We start from the raw sequence: 23,196 nt of genomic DNA, 5'->3' as shown, positions 1-23,196 counted from the left end.
AGGGATACTGGAGAGTAGGGCCATTGCCCATGGCTGCAGACCAGGCCATGGGCATCTAAAGTTTTGGGGTACTCAAGATCCTGCTCTCTCCTTTATCAGAGTGTCCCAGTCTCCCATTCCCTATACTCCATGGTGATGACTTCAGCCCTGACTCCAGGGGAAGACATGTAACCCGGGCCTGCCAAACACTATATGCCTGGCTATATGACTGGCTTACAGATGAGCACATGACCCAATCCAAGCCACTGAGACTCAACTCTGGGATTCTAGACAGAATTTCTTTCCCCATGGATAGGGCTGCTGAGGAAAGGACAGAAGCCTGGAGTTTCTCAGGGTCAGCAGGGAAGGCCTGCCTTGGAATGCACCAAAGGGGCAGAGCTGAGAGATGTAGAGAACAACACTGAGGTTTCATGACTCTGCTCAACTCCTGCTCCGGCTGAGCCTAATGAGCTGTTCCAGGACCTTCCAGGATGTGTGTCTGTGTTTCTGTAACTACAAAGTCCTGGCAAAGGCATGGGAGAAGGGACAAAAAAGGCAGTGAGCAGAAGAGCAGTTGAGAAGGCCATGGCCTGCCTGGAAACTGCTATTCCAACTGAGGAAGTGAGTGAGGGACCTTACACGCCTTTCCTGGTCCCCCTTAGCTGCCTGGTGGGAGCTGAGCCCAGGCTGCTCAGTGCAGCACTTACAAGGCAATGTTCCTTGGAAGGTACAGCCCAGGAGGAGAGGCCGGTGTGTGGGGCTGGATGCAGGTGAGGTGGGAAGGGTCCCTCCCACAGGGGTGCACCTGCTAGGGCAGCCATTTCAGTGGGAGCAGTGGGACACAGCTGAGACTGACTCTGGACCGATCCTCACAGGCAACTCTGTTTAGTTGTGTAAAGCAATGTGTGGACAGGCCAAGGGTCAAATGAACAGACTGCAATGACCATGGGGATCCAAGGGCAGGGAAGACAGGTCAGGCACTGCCAGGAAGAAGGAACAGCAGGAGCAAAGAAAATGGAGTCTTGACCTCTCACATTTCCCAGGATTTCTGGGAAAGATGTCCCCTGTCTGGAATCAAATGATGTGGTTTGACTTGCAGGAGAAAAGCTGAAGGCATGAAGTAGGGTCTGCTGACAGAGGGGCTGAATGTGATGGGAGAGGCATTCAGGATTGCCTTTTCTTATGTAAGAATGGGAGGAAGACAATCACAAGGTTGTTGAGGAGGACTCTGAGGACTTGAAAGATGAAGAGAAGGAGTAGTGTTGGGCCAGAAGCAGATGAGTCACCTTGCATGGGGTAAGGGCTCTGCCTGAGGGAGGGACCCCCATGGGTCGCAAGAGGACTGGGCCTGGGGCAAGAGCAGGTTCAGAAGTTGCCTGAAGAATCCAAGCCTGCCCTCCCCCCAGTTTTAACTCTGTCGCTTCAAGCCCTGCTCACACACTTGCAAAGAAGCCAGAGTTCCTGGGCCCCAAACAAAGCTGGTTGGGCCTGGGCCCCATGTGGCCTTCAGATGCTCAGAAGTACCCGTTCCGAAGAGGCACAGCAGCCTCCTAGGTGGGTGTGACCCGGGACTGATGCTTGGATCACCCCTTTGGGTCAGCTTCCCAGAGGCCATCTCTTTGAGGTTTATTTCAAAAGATGTTTGATGTTCTTCACTTTGGAGGAAGTAAGGAGGAACCAATCACAGACTTGGCAGGGAAGAACTCAGGATTCTTGAATATTTGTTTCCTTTTTTTTTTTTTTAATTAACTAATTTATTTTGAGAGAGAGAAAGAGAGAAAGTGTGTGTGTGTGCGCATGTGTGTGCGCACGCACATAAGCAGGGGAGGGGCAGAGAGAGAAGGAGAGAGAGAATCCCAAGAAGGCTCCTCACTATCAGCACAGAACCCAACATGGGGCTTGAACTCATAAACTGTGAGATCATGACCTGAGCAGAGACCAAGAGTCAGATGCTTAACTGACTAAGCCACCCAGGTATCCTATTTTCTGTTTGTTAAAACTAGTTGGTTTCTTCCCAACCCATCTAATCTTGCCCTAACCAAGGTCTCCAGCCCTGTGGGTTTATGATTCTCCCTAAGGTATAGGGTGAGGGGCAGGAAATGAGGATGGGCTCTTGCAGGTGAGAAGGCGGAGAGTGTGCGGAGAGGGGGAGGCTCCTGTTCCACCTGTGCTTCTGGGTGACCCAGGGTGAGGGGCCTGTGCTCCAGCCAAGACTGAGGGGGTATGAGCCACCAGGGCTTAGCGGCACCCTTTCTGCTCACTCCCCACAACCTCCCAAACCACACCCCAGTCACTCAGGCTGCTCTTGGCAGGGTTACCAACACAGGGACAGGCCAGCTGCCTTTGCAGCAGGAGCAAAAGCAGTAAAACTTGTTTGTCAACTCTACTAACACGAGGGCACACCACAAAGATATAAAGACATGTACACAACACATATGCACACAGACATACATGCATGCACCCAGACACACACACACACACACACACACACACACACACACACACACAGGGCAGGCCCACACCCTCTGCAGAAGATGTGCAGAGACCCAGGAGTGAGCTCAAAGGAGTTTGTGGGTGCAGAGCAGAGTTTGTTTACTCCAGAGCATCACTCCAGCTTGGAGCGCTCCCCCGCCCCCGCATAAAATCAACTCTTTACACACACACCTTCTCTAATACACAAACCATCCCCAAGCCTCACAAGCACAGAGCCAGACAGCAAGCGGTGTGCATGGTGAGGAAGCTGACTGGAGCCACCTGAAGTCCTCAGGCTTGCTTTGGGTGGTGGGGCCTCCTGCAGCTGCCCCCTAGCCCCTGGGGGAGATGGGGACCATCACAGATGCAGAGCCCTCAGTGGGCCCTGCACTGCCTGCCCCACGAGGACACTCATCAGGCTCCGTAGAGAACATGCCCAGGAGGACGAGGAGAAAGGAACCCAGTTTCTGGTGCCTCAATGCAGCCCCAATCTGGGACTTCCCCCTTTGTGAACCTCTGTTTTCTTCTCACACAATGACAGTTAACTTCCTCAAAGTTCCCAAATTTAACCAAACTGGGGAAAAACTTATTCCCCACTATAAGGACTCTGGCTCTGTAGACCTTCCAAAATTCCAGGAGAAAAGTGGAACAACAAAAATTCCTTCACTATAGCAAAGGGCCAGGGGAGAGGTGGAGGAAGGGGGGGGGGAGAGCAAGAAACAAGAAAGTATGGTAAATAAAAACAGAACATAAAATGGCAGGTCTAACAAGACCGAAACATCAGTAATCTCAATAAACGTGAACAGGCCAAAACTCTGAGGTTGGGCAGAATGCAATTAGACAAAATCTGGCCCAAGATGGTCCATGCAAGTCAGCTAAAAGGAAACTCCTGGTTCTGGGTTAGAAGGCTGAGTGGGTCACTTTGAGGGGACAGCAGCAAATTGCATCCAGTCACATGTTTGTCTGCAGAGCAGTCAGAAGGACAGCCTCACCCACAGGGGCCTGGGGTGTGGGGGGAGGGGTGCTGGTCTCTTACTGAACTGGTATCCAAGGACCAAATGGAGGCACTGGGAGGCCAACTCTCTGGAGCTGGTTCCTGCATTAAAACATCCTCTCCACCTCTCTCATCTGAATGGCACTGCCTCTTGAGGGGCTGTCTCAGACCCCCATGCCTCACTCTGGCCTAGATGTTTATTCTCCTCTGGGAGAGACCCGCTCAAACCAGGTGAGCACAGGGCCACTAATAACCACCAAGGGGCCAAGCAACCCCTTTATCAAGAGCACTTTAAAAGGCTGGAAGTGTTCTAATCGTCTCGTTAGGAAGCGAATCCTTTCTTCCTTTTTTTCAGAATCTTATATTCCACACAAGCTCTGCCATGATTTGCTAGGACACTTTGTGCCCTGACCCAGCTAGGACAAACAGCCAGGGCAGGAGCCCTCCCGTGGCCTCCCCTTCAGCCTCCCTGAAGGGTTGCAGCAGGACCATGTTGCTGCTTTTTGTTGTTCTTGGTGGTTAGCTTTCCCAGGCAGGAATCTCACTAGCTTATAATTACGAACAATGTGCCCTGATTGGTTCTCTCATAAGCAGGTAACACTTCTGAAGTCAAGGACCTCCGACAAGAGAAGTGCAGGCTATAAACCCTTGTGGCCTTAATGAAACAAGGACTTTAAGAGACAAGGCGGCTGACAAGCAGAGGCTGGTCAGAGGGCATGCAGAGGGAGGGAGGTTTCGAGAAGCAGGGCAGGAGGGTGGATGGCCATAATGGGGTGGTAGAATAGAGTTCAGGGAGGGGGAGAGGAACTCATGTTGCATTCATTCGTTCATTCATTCACTCATCTAGTGCCAAATATGCCATGCCGAGAAGCCCTGGCTGTGCTCATGGTCTAGCTGGGGAGACCAACAAGTAAAGGGTCAACTGCAAAGCCACAGGATCAGTGAGGAGAGAAAGTCAAGCCCTGGAGCACCAGTCAGCAGCTCTCCCCGCCAGCCACTGAAGGACAGGGCAGGGAGGGGAAGAAGGCTGGGAGCTTCCTAGGAGAGGGAGGAGACTGGGCCAAACACCCACCCCCTCCTTCGTTCCGCTGCAAAGGAGGAGATGGGGAGAACAGGGGGAGGGGAGCCTGGCAGAAGTGTTTATCTGGAGGGCTGGAGGAGGGCAGTCACCCCAGCCTCTCACAGGAAATCTTCCAGACAGGGTGAGCAAGGCCTGGGGGGATGGGGCTCAGCAGTGCAGCCCCAAGGGTTAGGAAAGTCCTTTCCTCCAGGTCAGGTTGCCTGGGGCCAAGCTCACTCTGGCCTTAGTTTCCCCACTGTGCTTGGACAGAAGGAAGTCAAAGACTTTGAGCTCTAGGGATGAAAGGCTCAGCCCAGGCCCAGACCACCACTCCCTGTAAAATAGGGCTGGTGACGCCGCTGCTCTTTTTGGCTGGTGAGTAGCCTGATCACCTTTGAAGATGAAACATGCTTGGGCCTAATGAGGAGTCAGTTGGCCAAGGTGGGAGTAGGGCTGGGCTGTGGGAGCCTGGCACCTGCCCCACCAGGCCCCTCGTGGTCAGCACGGCACCTGCCCAGGAGGACAGAACTCTTCCCATTTCTGTGCAGACCCGCGTCTCCGAACCAGCCCCACCTCCTCCCCTTCCCAGCCCAGTGCCCTTTCCCTCCTCTGCTCCAGGCTGGGATCAATCCTAGGTGGGTTCAAGCTGCAGCAAAGGCCTTGGAGACCTGCGTTGGCCTCATGTGTCTCCTTCACTTGCCCTTGGACCCACGTGCCCCCTTCACTGCCCTGGGCTGGGCCAACACTCTGACCCTACCCTTTTGGGGCACCCTGATGAGACATACTGTCCCCTCCATGTTTCCAGGCCAAACAGGTCATTTCCAATATGGCAGCAGACAAGGGGGACACAGTTTCCTTTATATGCATGAGAACAGTACTCAAAATAAAGGATACCCTCAGCCCACTTCCTCCTCTTCTTCCCTGGTTGTTGAACAGACATTTGCTGCCAGATGGTCTCTGAAAAGCAAGGAGCCAAGTGGAAGCCTCTGGCTTGGTAGTCCCAACTCTGCTGGGTGAGGTCACAGGAGTGGGCTCCAAAGTGTCTGAAGCACACACTCCTCACTGGGCAGATCAGATACAAGCCTTTTCTTTTCTGCTACCACTCCCTCTTCTTCCTCTCTCCTTTTTCCTTCCCCTAACCCAGCCTGAGTCCTTCCCACTTGTGTCCTGCTCAGACAGACCCTTCCCGCCTATGGGCTGACCCCACCTCCTTTCTAGAAGCCCTGGAACATCCAAACACAGTCTCCACAACCAGCACATTTCTCAGGAAATAGATGGGGAACGAGAACAGGGCATACACACAGCTCACATTCTCCTGGGAGGCAGGCAGCAGCCTCGTAAATGCACTAATATTAGGCACAGCTAAAAGATAACCTTACCTATATGTTCCAGAAGAGGCGCATACACCTGGGATTATCATATCTTCTTAATGGTTCATTTGTGTTCATTAAGTAAATTAATTCATTTATCTGATTTGCAGAGCAATGCCCAAAGGGTGGACTTCTGGATCATCAACATCCAACCTCCGAGTGAGCCTTTGGAATTACCACTTTCCTAAATTAGGAAGATCTCTATCTCTACTCTTCATCCTCGAGGCCCCAAGGATAGGGGAGCTCACTGAGATCCACACAATCCCCACTCTCCCCACCTCCCAGAGTCAGACTTGGGGCTCCCACTCTGAAGCCCCTATACCCCTATACCACTGTCCCTGCCTGCATTCACCCCAAGGGTCCACAGGCCTCATTATTCCAAACACCACAACCTGAAGACTCTGGGGTACCTCTTTGCCCCAGACTCCCACCAATGCATGGCTTTTGGGAAAGCTGAACAATGTCTAGAAAGTCAATTAGGAAGAACTGGGGAAAGGCCAAGGACTCAGCCTCAGGGGCAACCACAGTGAAAAACAGGGAGGAGGTACCCAGCTCTGCCCTAGGAACACAGAATGCCTGTCACATCTGGACATTCCCTCCCAGCCCCGCTTCCCTCACCAGCATTATTTCAGCCCTTGCATCCTCTTTAAACTATGCTGTAGGACTACAGGGCACTCCACGGCTAGTAAATGGACATGGGACTATAAAGAATGCAGCAAAACCCAGGAGCAGGGCCAGAGGGCCAGAGTGCCTGTGCATGGAGCGCCCCACTGAGCCTCTGTGAGGGGCACGGGCAAGGGCCCTAATTACAGGCTATGCAGGGATGATGAGCACCTCCTCTCACCAGAGGGAGGCGCTTGCTGGAATTTTAAAGGCCCTGGGGTTTTAGGAGGACTGGCAGCAATAAGGCCCTATAGGCTTGCAGTGTGGACAGCCCTGCCTTCCTCATTACCGGGCTGTGTGGTGCCTGGGCTGAGGTAGGCAGGTGCTGGGTGCTCACCTTGTGGTCTAATTCAGCATTGGTCTTTGGCTGTTGCTCCTGGCAGGGTGGCAAGGTCTCAGAGCCCAGGTACTGTCTGAGGGATGATGGCCTCATGAGGCTCAGAAGCTGGCTGAGCAAAGACAGCTAGGGAGGAGAAGAGAGGCCGTCACACATTGGGTGCTTGGGACACTTGGCTGGCACTAGGAGGTCAGCGCGTGGGCTCTGGAGCCAGACCACCAGCTTCCACAACCTGGATCCACCTCTTACTGACATGCTGTGTGGCCTCTTGGAGCCAGACAAAATGGAGACAACCACAGGAGGGCCATGCATGCACATGATGCCTAACACAGGCTGAGCCTTCCCTTAAAGGAGCGCACTAAGATCTTTGTAGGCTGGCTGTTTGATCCACTTCCCTGGAGTAAGCACTCGGGGCTGGAAGAACCAAGGCCAGCAAAGAGGGCAAGATCCTTCCCACCCTGAGCTGCTGCTCAGGCCTCTCGTGTGTCTCTCTCTTCACTGAACTTGCTGTGGGGATTGGAGAGGCTTACGGAGGAGCAGAGGCTGTGTACCTCCCGCCACCCCCTCTAATGACTGCGCTCGCTCTACATCATTCTGCCTGCCCCTGTTTCTCCGCCCCCACCCTTTTCCTTCCAGGGAATTTTAAAGCAAATCCAAACATTGTATCATTTTACCCATAAAGAGCTTCTAAACCGAAAAGGATAAGGATTTCTCTCCCCAGCATGGTCACAGTATGTTCTCCTGCCCAACAAAATTACCAAGAATTCCTTATGTGGGCTAACACCATGTTCAGTTTTCTCTGATTGTCTCAAAGATGTCCTCACCAGTTGGGCTTTTGGAGTGGGGATTCCCCACAAGGTCCACGTGCAGCATTTGCTTGATATGTCACTTAATCTGCCAGCCACCCCATCACCCATGAAAACTGCACCTCCCTCTCTGAACAAATGGGAGTGCCCCCACCCCTCCCAGGAACAGGGCCTGCAGGAGTCCAGGTGTTTGCAGTAAGCCACTCCTGGCCCAGGCCCTGCACCTGCTTTGGGCAGCCTGGGCTCAGCCTTAGCAAGGACCATCCAGCTGCCGTGGAGCTAACTTGTGGCCAGGGCAAACGGCAGGCAGTTTCTGAGCCCTGGCCTCTCTGGGAAAGGGGGCTGCTGATCAAAGAAGCAACACCAGGGGAATTCACAGAGGCACCATCTTTTCACATGTAGCAAGTGTAGGCTGGCCAAAAGGACTTAGGCCCGAGCCCCTCACCCAGTTCCCTGCTCTAGCCCAGCCTTGCCCGGCACACCTGGCTTCCTCCCCCTGACTCACCCGCAGACACCTGCTCAGCACCTCAGCCGGCCACAGGCTCAGACAGTCCACAAGAGCAGCTGGGCTGAGGGCTAGGAGACAGGCCCAAGGCCTTGGCTCCTGGAAGGGGGCCAGGTCTTCTTGGCCTAGTGTCACATCCCTTTAGGAAGGGAGATGAGGAGGCAGAGAGAGAGAGAGAGAGGGAGAGAGGAGAGAGAAAGAGAGAGAGAGAGAGAGAGAGGGAGGGAGGGAGGGAGAGAGAAGGTTCTGGGCAAAAGAGAGGCACCATCTGGAGCTTCACCAAAACCAGAGCTGTGCTGTCTTGCTCAGGCCTTGCAAGGCTAGGGATAGTTTCCAAAAGGGCCCTGCCTGCTCTGGGATCACAGCTGTGCAAGCACAGGGGCCAGGCTCTGCAGCCCACGCCCCCAGAAGCAGTCCTCAGGCAGGCAGCCTCACCCCAGGGCCCTCCCTGCTACAGAAGCTGGGGGTGGGCAGGGCACACAACTGCAGCTCCATGGCTCCTATGTTTTCCTCTCCGTGAAAATGGCTTCACCCTGCTCAGCGCACAAGCTGTGGCCTTCTGATTGCTTACTCTCTTTTGTTTCCAGCTCTGGCAGCCACACCCCTCTCAGGGATAAGGGCATATTTGGACCGTGTGCATCTCAGCAGGGCCGGGACCTGACATTGCGCCTCCCCACCTCACCCCCACCGCTGGAAGCTGTCTCTGCAAACACTCAGCTCATTAGGACAGACACCTCCAGGCAAGAGGCAAATGATCACCCAAGAAGGCGGGCCTCCACTGGTCTTGTCAGTCTGCCTGGCAGGAGGAGAAGAGGAGTTCCAGCCGGCCAACTGTCCACGTGGCTGGTCACTCCTGTGCTCAGACCCCAGCAGTGCTTCTATCTGCTCCGTGGAGAAGGCCAGGATCTTAAGTGTCTGTGAGGCTCAGGCGCCCCTGCTGCTCCCTGCAGCCTGTGCTCTGACTGGGCCTTCTGACCAGACACACACAGCTGCCCCTGTCTCCCTTGCAGCCCCAGTTCCCTGTCTACGCTGCCACCTACACCACCCACACCTGCCAATCCCCTCGCCCTGAACTACTTACGTTTCCGATCACATTTACCACCTCCTAACACATTACGTAATTTACTTGTTTATTGTGTTTATTACCTGCCCCCCTCCCCCACTAGAAGGTAAGGCCTCCTAGGGCAGGTTTTGTTCACTGCAGTGTCCCCACAGTCTAGCACAGCACCTGGCACCTGGTGTGTGTTTCATTAGCATTCATTAAACAACTGAATGAGTGAAGGGCAGGTTGGGGCTGCAGCCAGCTTCTCCATAGGAGATGCAGGTTGTGCACATCCTCCATTTTGGCCACTTAAAGCCCATGTTTTCCAGACCCCAAACTGGAAGACGTGGTTTGACAAAAGAGGTTGACTGTGTTGCAAGAGATGGCCTGGGATAAGCAGCAAACTCCTGACTTGGCCCCAAACCTGTTCTACCTGTGTCTTGCCTATCTCGGTAAAGGGCTTCCTCAACCTGCCAGTTGTCTAGATCCTGGAGCCCTCCCGGTCTCCTTTCTCTCACATCTCGCATCCCACTGGCTGTACCTGGGAATTACACCTAGAGTCCTACCACTTCTCACCACCTACAACACTATCTCCCCAGGCCAAACCACCATCATCTCTTACCAGGATTACTGCAATCACCTATGCTCAACGCAGTAGCCTTTCAACATATTTAATAAATCAGATTCTGTTTCTCTTATCAAAACCTTCCAATGGCTCTCCACTTCAGCATCAAAGTCAAAGCCTCTACCATGGCCCCGAGGCTCTGGTGGATTGAATCCCCACTTACCTGTCTGACCTCAACTTCTACTACTCTGTCCTTGATCCTTTGCTCCAGCCACAATGGTTTCTGTTTTTCCTCCAACCTAAGAGAACTCTGCCTACCCCAGGGCCTTTGTACTTGCTGTTCCCTGTGTGGAATGCTCTTCCCCAAGAAACCTGCTTGACTTCAGTTCTGTGCACAAATATCCCCATCTCTCAACATTCCCTCTCCTCTTTATCTGGCTTTATTTTTCTCCAGAGCCCTTATCACCATCTGGTATGCCAAATATTTACTTATTTCTTGATGCCTGTGTCCATCTCCCCCGGGACCATGAGTTTCACAAGGGAGGGACTAGGTTCTGTTCAGGGCTGTATCTTCAGTGCCCTGAGCAGTGTCTGGAGCACACTGGTGAATGCGGACAAAACCCTGCTGTTTCTGGGATAGTCCCAGGACTCACAGGGACAACAGGCAGCAGGCCTGACTTCGACGCCCTCCTGGAAAATACGAGTTTTGGGGGTGTTGCATCCTGACCACCTACAGAAGTCCCATCCCTCCAATTCAGTTCTTCAGCTCCTGTTTCTAGGGCTTCAGACTGCAGCCAGAGACAGAGAGCCAAGCCATCCAGGGGTCACGGGCTCCTCCTTCCCAGCAGTGCCCTGAGAGGCCTCTGCCCAGGCATTCACCCCAGATCCTCTCCTAGAGGAGTCAATTCTCAACCCTTAGATTCCCCTTCATAGTCAATCTACTGATAAGGTTTATCAAACATGTATACATCAATGAAGGAAGTAGAAGGGACAGCCCTTGTCCTCCTATCTGCCACTTAGGAATAAAGCTCAGGGGACCAGCAGGGCATCTTCAGCATGAAGTGGCAGGTGTGGTCCGGTTTGTCACCACAATGAGAGCTGAGGAAGGGGCTGGAGAAGTGGAGACAGCGTGCTGCAGTAGTCAAGAACAAGGACTCTGGAGTCAAATCCTAGCTCCAAGGCTTTCCAGCTGTATGACCCTGAGAAGTTTCCTAACCACACCTGCCTCAGTCTCCCCATCTGTGAAAAACATCTGATGGTAACAGCCCTTACTGCTTGGGACTCCTATGAGAGGTAAGCTCTGAGAACAGCACCTGGGATGCGGCCAGGGTTGTGCACCATGTTAGCTACCACTGTTTTGGTTGGGGTGTGATGGAAAGGAAGGAGGGCCAGGGCACACAGCTGCAAGCAGAGAGCGCAGGGTCGGCCTGCGAGGAGGTCAGAGAAAAACAGGCAGCGCAGGCAGGCCACATGGAGGAGAAGTTGGGAAAGGGGGCGTGCGGGTTTGATGTGGGCGGCTGTGGGGCCAAGGTGGCCCTTTGAAGGCAAGGATCCGTCTGACAGGCCAGACTGGAAAGGGGAGTGCCTGCAGCCTGGAGACCTGGGAGGCCCACGTGGCAACCCCAGGCCTGCAGCAGAGATGGGGGAAACACACGGGGAGGGCCTCGGGCAGGCCCCAGCTGGTCCTTCCTCTCCTGGAGCTGAGCCGCCAGGAGGCTGGTGCCTGCCTGCAGACCCTCCTCTCTGGAACACAAGCACTGACTCAGCCTCCAAGACCTGGCTCAGGATACCTTCTCTGGAAGCCACTTCACTGCCCTCAGGCACACTTAGTCACTGTGCCCTCAGCCCACCTTGCTCACACCCTCTCTTCTGAGGGTGGTTCCTGGTGTGGAGCCTGGCACAGAGCCTGGCACAGAGGTGATGCTCAGCTAGGGTCTCCTGTACAGATAGCACACAGGGGGGGCATGTGGGTGACTGGTATGGTTGGAAAGGCCTGGAGCTGGGCAGGGCTGAGTCTGGCTTGGTCCCCAGTGGGCCCCGGCGAGCAGCTAGGGGCTCCCAGGCCAGTTCTCCCCTGGTGTGTGGGGGTACATCCCCACCCTGAGGAGTCGTTTACTGCCTCCCTCAAAGGGCCTGCCCGGGCCAGGTAATCCATAGCACTTCCCCTCCCAGCTCTTTGGTCCCCATCATGCTCTCCTCACTCTCCCACACACAGGCTCTAGCCAATAAAAAACACATCAAAAACAAACCCCAAGCCTTAAATTGACTCTGATGCTTGAACCACCCTTTGTCTTTCTGGTCTCTTCAAACACTGCAGGGGGGTGGCTATGCCCCTCCACCCACAGCCATCTTGCCTTTCCCGATCTTGATGCTCTGGCCTTTCCCCTCTGCTCTGCTGACACTGTGCTCTGTTTTCCTTGGGCCCTGGTGACCCCCACCTGCCCTCCAGAGCCCTCTGGGACCACTCGGGTCTTGTCTGCCTGCTGCATCTCTGCCTGCCCCTACTCCTAACCGCTTGGCACCCCTGAGACACTGATTGGTTCCTCCTCCTTCACAGAGATGCTCTGTCATCAGGCTTTTCCCTGTGTGAAGTGACCCCAGTGCAGGCCACTCGCCCACCCACCCCTCCCCAGGTCTCCAGGGAAAGGGAACTTCCTCTTGCACACTCCAGGAACTCAACCTCAGGCTCGTGTTCATTCTATAAGTGTGCCTTGAGAACCTCCAGAATTGTGCCAGGCGCCAACAGGCAGTGGTGAGCTGAAAGCATTTGGTCCTTGCATTCAAGGAGCTGGTGTTGGGGTCTGTGTGTGTGTGAACACAGACCCTGAACAAATAAATAAGACACTGTCAGAAGGCAAATACAAACAAAAACAGGTAAATATAAATAAAATTTAAAACAGGTAAATACAAATAAAATTTTAGACAGGGTGATGGTGCCAGGGCACTTCAGATTGGGTGGTCAGGAAGGGCTTCCAGGTGGAGGTGATGTTCTAGCAGGAACTGGCATGACAAGAAGTTCCAGCCATGCTAAGTCCTAGGGGGAAAGTATTTATGGCAAAGGGGGCAGCCGGGGCAGAAGCCAGGCCGAGCCCACTCTGAAAAGCCAACCCAACCAGTCAGCTTTCTGAGCTCCCGCCCTACAATCATGGCATTGCAGACTCAGCTATATTGTCCAGGCTGCCCCAGGATGTGCTGGAACATTCTCTCAGCACTCTGGGCAAAAGGTTACGCGGGCTTGCCTTGTACACCTCTATGAATAGAGACACACAGCCCTTCACAGGGACTGCCTTGCCCATCTTGTGTTGCTGAGCCAGAGGGTTCGGCTGTACCCAGCGCCTATTCTGGGATCCCACAGAGCTTCTAGGAGGTAGGCAGAGAGCATGCTCAGACTCCCATCCTTGGGCTGGCTGTGACCCATGCTGCCTGCCCCCACCCCCAGGGCCCCAAGCTGCACAGAGGCTGTGGTCAGAGCTTTCTGGAGAGAAGGGGAATGGGGAAAGAAGACAAAGCTGTGCTTCTCTTGCTGTTTCAAGAATGCCTAACACTGGAAAGGGAGAGGCACTAGGAGTGAGTAGTTTTAAGTGTGTAGTGTTTGTTTTCACCTTCACTGTTTTTTTCCACATATAAAAAGTAATATAAGCAGGGGCCGGGGGAGGAGGCAATGGGAATTAGTGTTTAATGGGTATGGAGTTTCTATTTGGGAGGATAAAAAAAATTTCTGGAGGTGGAAGGCAGTGATGGCTGCACGACGTCTCAAATGTATTTAGAGCCACTGAATGGTTGAACTCTACACTTAAAACTGTCATGATGGTAAACAAAAACAAAACAAAATAAAACCCCAAACATTAAAATGGTAAATTTTATGTCATGCGTATTTTACAAAAAAAAAAAAAAAAAAAAAGTAACACACGCTCCCAGCTCACTGCTCTATCCTTAGTGCCTAGTACACAGGAGGCATACAAAATAGTAATTGTTGAATGCAAGGGTATGAGTGAAAAATTCAAACTCAACTTGGCTCTCCTGGCCTGAGGACCCCAACCTTTGAGAAAAGCCTCAGGAGCAGGCAGGCCTTGGGGAGAGCCCTTTGCTCACCCACAGGCTTCCTGGGCCCAGTGGATGCTGCCCGGCTGAGGCCAAGACTCACCTGGGCCTTCTCTTGCCAGAGAGGGAGCGTCTCTTGCTGGTCTAGCATCCGGGCAATGACCACAAGGCTGAGCTGGCTTCGAAGCTGCCTGTGAGGGAAGGAGTAAGAGGGACTGAGTGGCGGGACACTCTGAGAGCAGGTGGGCTTGAAGTCCACGAGGGGGCAGGATGCCCTCCGAGTGGTGAGCATGGGAGAGCCATGTTGTCTGGAGTACTTTGGCTTACTCTTTTGGTTTATAACATTATTTATTTTAGAAGCAATAAAACATGATGGGAAGGTTTAAAAATAAGCAAAAGTAAAAAAATTAGAGTCACTTTAATTTCAGATGCTGGCACAGTGGTTTTTCTTCTTAGTTGGTCTTTCTCTCTGAATATCTATACTTCTCTGTGGATACACAGAGATGGGCAATGTTCAGCTGGTTTTGCACAGACCTTTGCCTTTTCTGTCCTTTGCAGTGTTTGAATCTTTTAGACCATGTAGGGTAATAGAGAGTGGGGCTAAATTTTTTTTTTTTTTTTTTTTTTTTTTACCCAGCATCCAGTGGCTTTCCTTTGGAGAACCTGCTCCCACCCAGGGTGCTCCCAGGGTGGGCACATGAGCCAGGCCTGGCCCATCAGAATCTGAGTGACTGAGTCACTGAGAGGTAGCCTCGGTGCCCTGTTTGGAATTATCAGGAGTGTGTGTGCCTTTCCAGCAGGGCCACTGATCTGACAGGAGGTGATCCTACACCTGCTGGTGACCATCCTGCCTCCTTGTGTGAGAGCCTGGATGATGAATCAAGCAGAGACAGAGGACAGGGACAGAGTTCTGACCACAGCCAGAGCCTGCTGTGCCTGAAGCCCCCAGCCCCTGGACCAATCGGTAGGTCAGTGGGTCATGTGAGCCAGTGAAGTGCCTTTGGCTCCAGTCAGTTTGGGCTGGACCAGTCTAGCACTGAACAGTCGGGATGGGGCTAGTATCTGCCATCTTTTGGAGTGAAGACCTCTGATGGGGATTTCAGATGCTAAAGTTCAGGGCTCTGATTTTCATGAGTCCTTGAGGGCTGGAAGGAGCAAAAGGGAAGAGCAAAGGGGTGTGGAGACCAGAGGATGGGGCTGGGGTGGTAGCGGCCGAAGAGGCTGGAAGGAGTGATGGGAAGAGGGGTCTGGGGTCCCTCCTCTGCCCATGCTCCATGCCACAGCCCATTTCTACCACGAGGCTCCCATCTTTTCTTGCACCTCCATACATTGTGGCTCCCCATGGGCAGCAGACGTCAGCCCCTGGCATGGACCTTGATGTGGCCACAGTCCCCAGTTCCTGCAGAGAGCCACCATCAGAGGAAGCAAATGAGAGGTCCTGAAGTTAGAGGGAACATAAGGAACACGAAGGAAAACACTTGGGTTAGAACCAGCTCCTTAGAGGAGAAATGCCCTCAGGAAACAGCACTGTTGGAGGGACCCTCACAGGTGCCCTCAGCCACCTCCCTGGAAGGACACCACAAGGGACTGGGCGGATATCGGGAACAGCCTGCCACGGGCAGCACTGGGAAATGCCGAGCAAGTACTTTAGGGAGGCAGGATCCAGCCCAGCCACTTCCGGGCTTAATGGTCTGGGCTCCACTGCAACTTCCCCAGGGCAGAGCCTCCTGCTGCCCAGGCCTCACGTGAGGGAGGCTCCTGGGTGATGGAACTGAGGTGGGGGAGGGATGCCTCCTTGAACGGCTCCTGTGGGGCTGAGCAGGCTGACGCAGGGCCCTTGTTGATTTTCTTAGCACTTAGTCATGAAAGTCGGAGGAATCAACAAAGCAACAGGTTCTTGATTAGAAAGAGGAAAAATAGAAGCTGCAGGCAACACCACCATACACCAGAAAGGAGAACCTGAAAAAGACGGGAAATGCACGCTGCTGGTGAGCATCAACAGAGATGCTCATACACAGCAGGTGGGAATTTAATCCACTTTGAGAAACTGCTTGGCAAGATCTACTAAAGATGAACATGTGCTCACCCCATGACCTAGCAATCTTACTCCTAGGTACACACGTACACACACACACGAGAGGCAGAAGTGTACTCTTGATATGCCAACAGAATGCATTCACAGGTTGGGCTCCATCTACGCAACTCAACCCTATGCCTAACGACAGTGAGTTAAAACTGCATCCGAAGGCATGGATCTTCACAGTGTCATGTGAAAGAAGCCAGGTACAAAAGAATACTTGTGTATGATTTAATTTATATTTAATTTACATCTAGTATAAAAATAGGCAAATAGCCGCTGTTGGAAGCCGGGAATAGTGGTGACGCTTGGGGGGTAGGCAGGTTCTGCTCCTGTTTCATTTCATGACCAGAGAGCTGGTCTCACATGTGCTCGATTTGTGGCAATCCACTGAGCCATACACTGATGGTCTGTGTTCTGTTTGTATGTTGTAGTTCAATAAAACTATTACTTAAAGAAGAAATTCAGCTGCAGGGAGAGACAGGATTGCCAGATTTAGCCAGTAAAAATATAGGCTGCCCAGTTAGATTTGAACTTCTTATGGATAAACAGAGTAATTTGCTTAGCATTAAGTTTCTCCCGTGCAATATTTATATTTTATCTGGCAACCCAGGGAGGGGCCAGCCATTCCTGGTCCATTCCTTTTTTTATTTTAGTGTTTGAGAGAGAGGGTGAGTGGGCAAGGGACAGAGAAAAAGAGAATCTCAAGCAAGCTCCATGCTGTCAGCATAGAGACTGATGCAGGGCTCAAACTCAGGAACTTTGAGATCATGACCTGAGCCCAAGGTGCCCCTCCCTGGTCCATTCTTGATCGGAAGACCTGACATTAACCCATGGGGCCCTCCCTGACCCTCTCTCCTTTTAGCCTTGACCCCTTTCTGCGGAGCCCCTCAGCATTCCAACCGGACCAGAGACCTGTGGAGAGGCAGCCTCATCTAGACTGCCCCATGGGATAGCAAACAGGAGCCCCTCATCATCCTGTGAGTGCAGCCAGACCCCTACCCCTCACCCAGAGCCCCACCCTCCATTTTCTCCCTGGCCACACCACACACTCCGCATGGCTTCCACCTCATTGGCAGTCAGGACCTGCTCTCCAGCTGTTCCCCAGCATCCCCGGCAGCAGCTGGGCCTGGAGCACAGTGGGCGGTAAATGGCCCCTCTGTGCTGCTACTCCAAAGCTAACTTGTAGCCAGAGTCAGAAGGCCTGCATCTGGGCTTCATTAATCCAAAACCCAGGCCTGTGTGGGAGCTCCTTTACCCTGCAGAGGGCGGGGAGGGGCCAACCTAGGGGTGGGGGTGCTGGCAGGCCAGCGAAGCAGAGCCGGGGTGGTTCCAGAAGGGAAGAGGCGGGCTGGGTGGGTCAGGACAGTGTTGTTGTCCAGAAAAGAAGAAAAGCACCAGAAAAAGCACTGGGTGAATGGATGAAAAGGAACCCACATCTGAAGGTGACATGCTCCCCCTCGCCGTCCCCCCCTGTGCACTGCCTTTCATTCTGATGGTCTCCTGCCTTTTAAACACAATCTCAGTTCCCACCGGGACACAAGGACAGGGGACAGGGCCACTTTTTAATTTTAGACTGAGAACTTACTCTACGGAGGAGAAAACGCAAGGACTCACCCCAAATAACACCCAAACTGTGTAGGGGGCAAGAAAAAGGAGCCATGGGCTCAGCTGAGGTTGGCCAGGGGCTCTTCCTCTCCTAGAAGTTGCCCGACCCCACCCGGCAAAGCCTCTCTGGAACTCAAACCAGCCGGACAAAGGAGGATGCAGAAGCCACTGGAGCCATCCCAGCCACTGTCATATAAGGAAACAAGCTCCAGCCTTAAACTCACACCAGGCCAGGCCTCTGCCTCAGCCCTGCCCCTCCCCGCCCCTGCCCCCCACGGGCCTCTGTAAGATCAGGACACTGGATTAGCGCTAAGAGGAGTCTAAGGCTCTGGGAAATCTGGAAATGACTTTCCCAAATCCACAGCAGAGCCAGGAAGTGGAAAGCAGGCGTTCTGCCTCCCAGCATCCAACCTTTCCTCTAGCTCCTGCAAGGGGCAGCCCAGCCAGGAGCCAGGCACCAACCAGAGTGGGCCACTAGGATGTTGGGACAACCACACTGGTCAACGCAGCCCCCTCTGGGGCCCCTCATCTTTGCTTCTCTGGAGGGGAACCAGGCCCTGCCAAGGCTGAACTACCCTAAAAGGCCATCAGGCATCTGGCCAAAGGCGTGAGCTGCCTTTTCCACGTCTCTAGGGCAGCTCAGGAAGCAACAACAGTGGCCTGTTCCGCTGTGGAAAAGCTGCCCAACACCCTGCCTCAGGGCATCTGCCTGGCTTGCCTCTCAGGGACTGTCCACAATGCCTCCCATGCATCACAGCCACCTCTTATGCTACCCCCTCTTCACTTGGAGTCCACCTTGCATGTGAGCATGTGCTACCCAGGCAAGAAGGACTAAGCCCTAGGCTTAGAGGTTAGGGCAACTTCCTTGGTAGTCTGCCCAGTCATCCACACACAGGTTAGGGTACTCATCAGTGTGGGCATGCACAGTGCAGACAGGAAGAGATGGCGGGATGCAGACAGTCATGGATGCTTACAGCTCACTTGTACGTGGATGAATCCCACAAACGAAGTGTTGACACTATGCTGAGGAAGCCAGACATAAGAGAGAATACTCTGTACAGTCCCATTTATACACATGTTCAAAAACAGGCTAAACTAATCTATGGAAAAGAAGTCGGGGAAGTGGTTTTCTCTGTAGAGGGAATGCCTGGGAGAGGCTCAAGAGGGCTTCTGGGGAGCAGATGACATTCTATCTATGGTCCTATGATATAGTCGTAGTTATACATACGGTCCCCTTTGCTAAGTGCATTGAGTATCTACCTTTGATGTGTCCTTTCCCAAATGTAGAACTAAATAAAAAGGTTACTATTATTTAGTAAATAAAGTTCCTATGGACAATTATGACCCAACTCCAATCCTCCTTACCACCTTTCTTCCCTCTTTCTTTTTGGCATTCTGATGAAATCCACAGAACCTCAGGCTTAGAAAACATCTTAATAGTCACCCCATCTAGGGGCGCCTGGCTGGCTCAGTCGGTAGAGCATGCAACTCTTGATCTCAGGATCTTGAGTTCAAGCTCCTCACTGGGCACAGAGCTTACTTAAGGGGCACCTGGGTGGCTCAGTTGGTTAAGCATCTGACTTCAGCTCAGGTCATGATCTCACAGTTTGTGGGTTCGAGCCCCATGTCGGGCTCTGTGCTGACAGCTCACAGCCTGGAGCCTGTTTCCGATTCTGTGTCTCCCTCTCTCTCTGCCCCTCCCTCTCCTGCTCGTGCTCTCAAAAATAAATAAACGCTAAAAAAAAATTAAAAACAAAGTCACCCCATCTAATGTCCACATATTTGTCTATTTAGTTAGGTCCTCAACATACCTGAGGGAAGTAGCCATATTTCCCATAGTTCCCTCTTCTCCAGGTGTAACAGCCACACTACACTTTTCTCTCTTTCAGAATCTTTCTGCTGCTGTGGGTTGGGTCCTCCAAAGGCCCTGGGGGTTGTTAACATTCTAGTCAGTGAGGTGCTCAGAGCTGGCCCTAACTAACGCCCATTTTCCTGGCCACCCTGATCACAGATTGAGCCCAAAGTCTCTCTCACACGTCTTGCTGTCAAATCTCATTTCCCAGATCCTGTTGTTAATTTTGCAGCTGGGTCTCCCTTTTCCTCTCAGACTGTCATTGTGGTTTGTTGAGATCTTCTGGAATCTTCCATTCGCTGTCAGTTGTATTCATGTCATGTGTGAGTCTGACCGTTGTTCCATTAATGGCCTCATCTGAGATACTGGGTCTGCCCTGACCAACCTGTCAGTGAAGACAAGCCTCTGGGTGTCCTGGGGGCCTGCCCTCCAGGCAGGCTCTGATGGCCAGCAGCGCCTGTGATGAGAAGCCTGACATTTCTCCTGTCATCCTCAGGATACAATGGTAGTCTCTACCAAGCGCCCTACAAAAGCCCAGACAGTCCTTTCCAGAGTACTATTCTGGTTGGCCTGTCAACCATAAATGAGGCTAGTCTGGTAGGATTTATTCTTAGGAATCCTAGAAAGCAGAGCTTCCTTTTCTGTGTATGTGCTCACAAACTGTCCCTGGGGAATGGTGTGGGGGGCGCCTCAAGCCCGCCGCATACGCTGTGCTGAGTGAAGAGAGCTCATCCTGCCCTCCCTTCCCACCTCCAGAGGTCTCCGTTGACCCAGGGCACCCCATGTGCTCCTCCCCCAGTAATGATGTGGGACGTGCTTGTACCCACCACAGGGGACTTAAACCCATTCCGCACAGCTGGAGGCTTCCATACAGTCTCTGCCCATGCTGTCTGCGGCTTCGATTCCCTTCTATCAGTAGTGGAGTTGAGATGAAAAATGATGCTCCTCAACAAAGAAGAGGGGAGCAAACCAGGAATTAGGTAGTGTTGTCCTCTCTTCATCAGTGTCAACATGTCACTGCCAGCCCAAAACAGCACTCCTTTATTCAAAACCAACTTCACAAAAGTCCCTTCTATGGGCCTTAGTTTTCTCCACTGGCGCCATCATTGGTCCACGTGGTTTGCCAATCTGCCTTGTTCTGGTGTCCTACTTTCCATCTTCCCTATCTATCAAAAGCTGAGATCATGCTTGAGTTCCGGGTGCAGCCCCTGCTGTCTCTGGATACTTCCTACTTCTTTCCTCACTAGGTTTACATGCAATCCACATTCAAAATGTTACTGCACCATCTCCTAGCCAGCCCAAGCCATCTTTCCATTTGCAACTGGCTACTAAAAAACCAACTCTATGCTTTATGAGCTCTGCCCTCCAAAAGCGAGAGCTCCATGAGTATGAGCATGCACACACACATGAGTCCCTCCTCATTCCAGGCTCCAAGGGCCCAGAAAGCAAAGTCACACCTCCCCCCTCAAGACGCTCCTAGCCCAAGGAGTCAGCCAAGGGTGCCAACAATCAGGGCCCTGTGTCAGGAAGTATCTTGGGAGAGATGTCTCCCGTCTGAGCCTAGTCTTGAGGTCGAGGAAATGCTAACCAGGCAAAGAGAAGGAGGAGAGGGATAAGGGAAGAGGCTTCTTTGGGAAGATGGAACTGACGTTGAAAAGCTCAGAGACAATGGGGCACCTGGGTGGCTCGGTGGTTAAGTGTCCTACTTTGGCTCAGGTCACGATCTCATGGTTCATGAGTTCGAGCCCCACATCAGGCTCTGTACTGTCAGCCTGTTAGCACAGAGCCCACTTCAGATCCTCTGTCCCCCTTTCTCTGCCCCTCCCCCACTTGGGCTCTCCCAAAAAATATTAAAAGAAAAAAAAAAGAAAAAATGAAAAGACTCGGGGACAAATTGTGAGTTTGGGAGGCTGGAGTTTGGGAGCTTGCTGGGGACATGTGAAGGGGTTAAGGTAAGACTGGAAGAGAAGGCACTAAGGTCTTAGTATGCCACTGTTTAAATTTCATCCTGAGGATAGAAGCCTGAGGGATTTTAACAAAGCAAAAGCATGATGTGGCTGGCTGTGCATCTGAAGCCAGGTCACAAGGCTGGACAGTGGAGGCATGGGTCAGATGGGAGACAGCCTGGAAGGAGGCAGCAATTCAGGGGCGCTGTGGCAAAAGGCGGAACTGTGTGAGGGTGGCGGGAGAGATGTCTTTTGCTGGGGAGGAGGAGCTGGAGGGGACTGCCCCTGGGCTTCAGACAGTGGGCACGTGCTAATGCCAACATGGAGACAAGGAAGACAGGAGAAGGTGGTCCTCCTCAGAAGGTGGTGACTTCTGTTTCACACACGTGGAACCTGAAATACTTGCCCACACAGATCTGGTGCTTAGCAGAAAAGTCTAGCCAACGGTATTGACTTGGGAGCTGCTGGCACATGGTTGGAGTTGCAGCCATGAATGTGGACAAGATGAGGTATCAAGTCAAGTTCCCTAGGAGGTGGACTCTGAAGTGGAGGTGAGCATGCAGGGAATTTATGGGAGGGGGGAGAGGGGTGCTCTTGAGACGACCTCCTGTAAGGATGAAGGAAGCAGGTTTGAGCCAAAGGGGAAATACAGGTTGCAATGTAGTCACAGCAGAACCTGTGGTTGACCCTGCAAGGACCCCTGGAGCTGTCAAGGGCCTTCAGAGATATCCCAGGTCGAGGCAGAGGGACAGGCCACTGTGCCCCCAGCACTGGGCTGCTCCCGAGGAAGGCACCCAGCCCCAGATAAGGTAACCATCTTCAGCAGAGGCATCCTGGGGTAGACTGGCAGGGTGAAACTCAGCACCTGGGGAGGGGGAGCTGGAGTCCTGAAGCAGGGCCATATAGCCAGAGCACCACAGCACTCAGCCCGGAAAGCTCCCTGAGACTGTGCCAAGTGACCACAGGAGAGGGACCGGGGCAGAATCCCCAGGCAAACTGAGGCTTGAGGAGCAGTGGAGGAAGGAAATGGATGACGGCGAGTGAGAAGGATGGGGCAAAGAGGGGGAGGGGAATCAGGAGAATTAACACTGTGAAGTCAAGGAAGAAAATGATAAGCTTGTTCCTGAGGAAGAGCCATTAGGTCAGTGGTGATAAGGCAACTTGGCCACAGTGCCAGATGAAGTACATTTCCTCTACTCCTGGCTCTTTGGGTCACCCTTACCAACCCCTGCCCCATGCACACCCACTCATAAAAGTGAGCCAGATCCTCTTCAGCCACAACCCCTCACACTTCTGGCTTCATTGTGACCCAGTTTTCCTTTGCTGCCCTTTCAGCTCCAGCATGGCCCCTTGACCCGTAGACATGACCTTCATCCTGCCTCTTGTTCCTCCAGATTTTGAGACCTTCTGAAATTTCGAGGGTTTTTGGACCTTGGCTGCCTCCTTCTAGAATGTTCTGGCCTTGCCCACCCACAGAGCCTGAATGTCTGTTTTCTCAGGTGAGAACTTCCTATGACACTTGATCTCTGAAGAATCCACCATGGGGCGGGGGGGGGGGGGGCGGGACAGGGTTCAGAATGTCTGTTTTGGGTGGATGGAGTAAGGGAGAACAGGGGAAGGGGAGCTCGGAGGTATAGCAGGAGCTGGAGGAGAGGGTGAAGGCAGAATTGCTGTTCTAAGGGAGGAGACGCATGAAGGCATGTATGTATTAAGGAACAGTCAGTAGAGAATAAAAAGTGAAAGGTATAGGAGTAAGAAGGGATAAGTAAAGAAGGTCTGGAAGGGATAGGACTGTTGGGGTCCTGACCATGGGAGGTGGGGTCGGGAGGAAAAGAAGGAGGTGAGTTGTGGGTCTACTAGGTGTGTGGGTGGAGAAGTC

At 52.8% G+C, this 23,196-nt stretch overlaps 1 protein-coding gene across 1 annotated transcript in view; it reads right to left on the bottom strand.

The window, feature by feature from the left end:
• FAM178B (family with sequence similarity 178 member B) overlaps positions 1–23,196 on the bottom strand; it is a 91,841-nt gene that overhangs the window by 10,899 nt on the left and 57,746 nt on the right. The window contains exons 13-14 of the mRNA XM_047069179.1: positions 13,938–14,025; positions 6,876–7,001 (exon numbers count right to left, since the gene is read on the bottom strand). Coding sequence (XP_046925135.1) covers positions 6,876–7,001; positions 13,938–14,025 — 214 coding nt within the window. The remainder of the gene's footprint in view (positions 1–6,875; positions 7,002–13,937; positions 14,026–23,196) is intronic.

Source organism: Lynx rufus, unplaced genomic scaffold (assembly GCF_022079265.1).
Source record: "Lynx rufus isolate CCGP_SWC_20201006 ecotype Redwood Valley unplaced genomic scaffold, mLynRuf1.p SCAF_8, whole genome shotgun sequence".
Classification (NCBI taxonomy): Eukaryota; Metazoa; Chordata; class Mammalia; order Carnivora; family Felidae; genus Lynx; species Lynx rufus.
The sequence above is the reverse complement of the archived record's forward strand: the minus strand, read 5'-3'. Positions and strand labels throughout refer to the sequence as shown.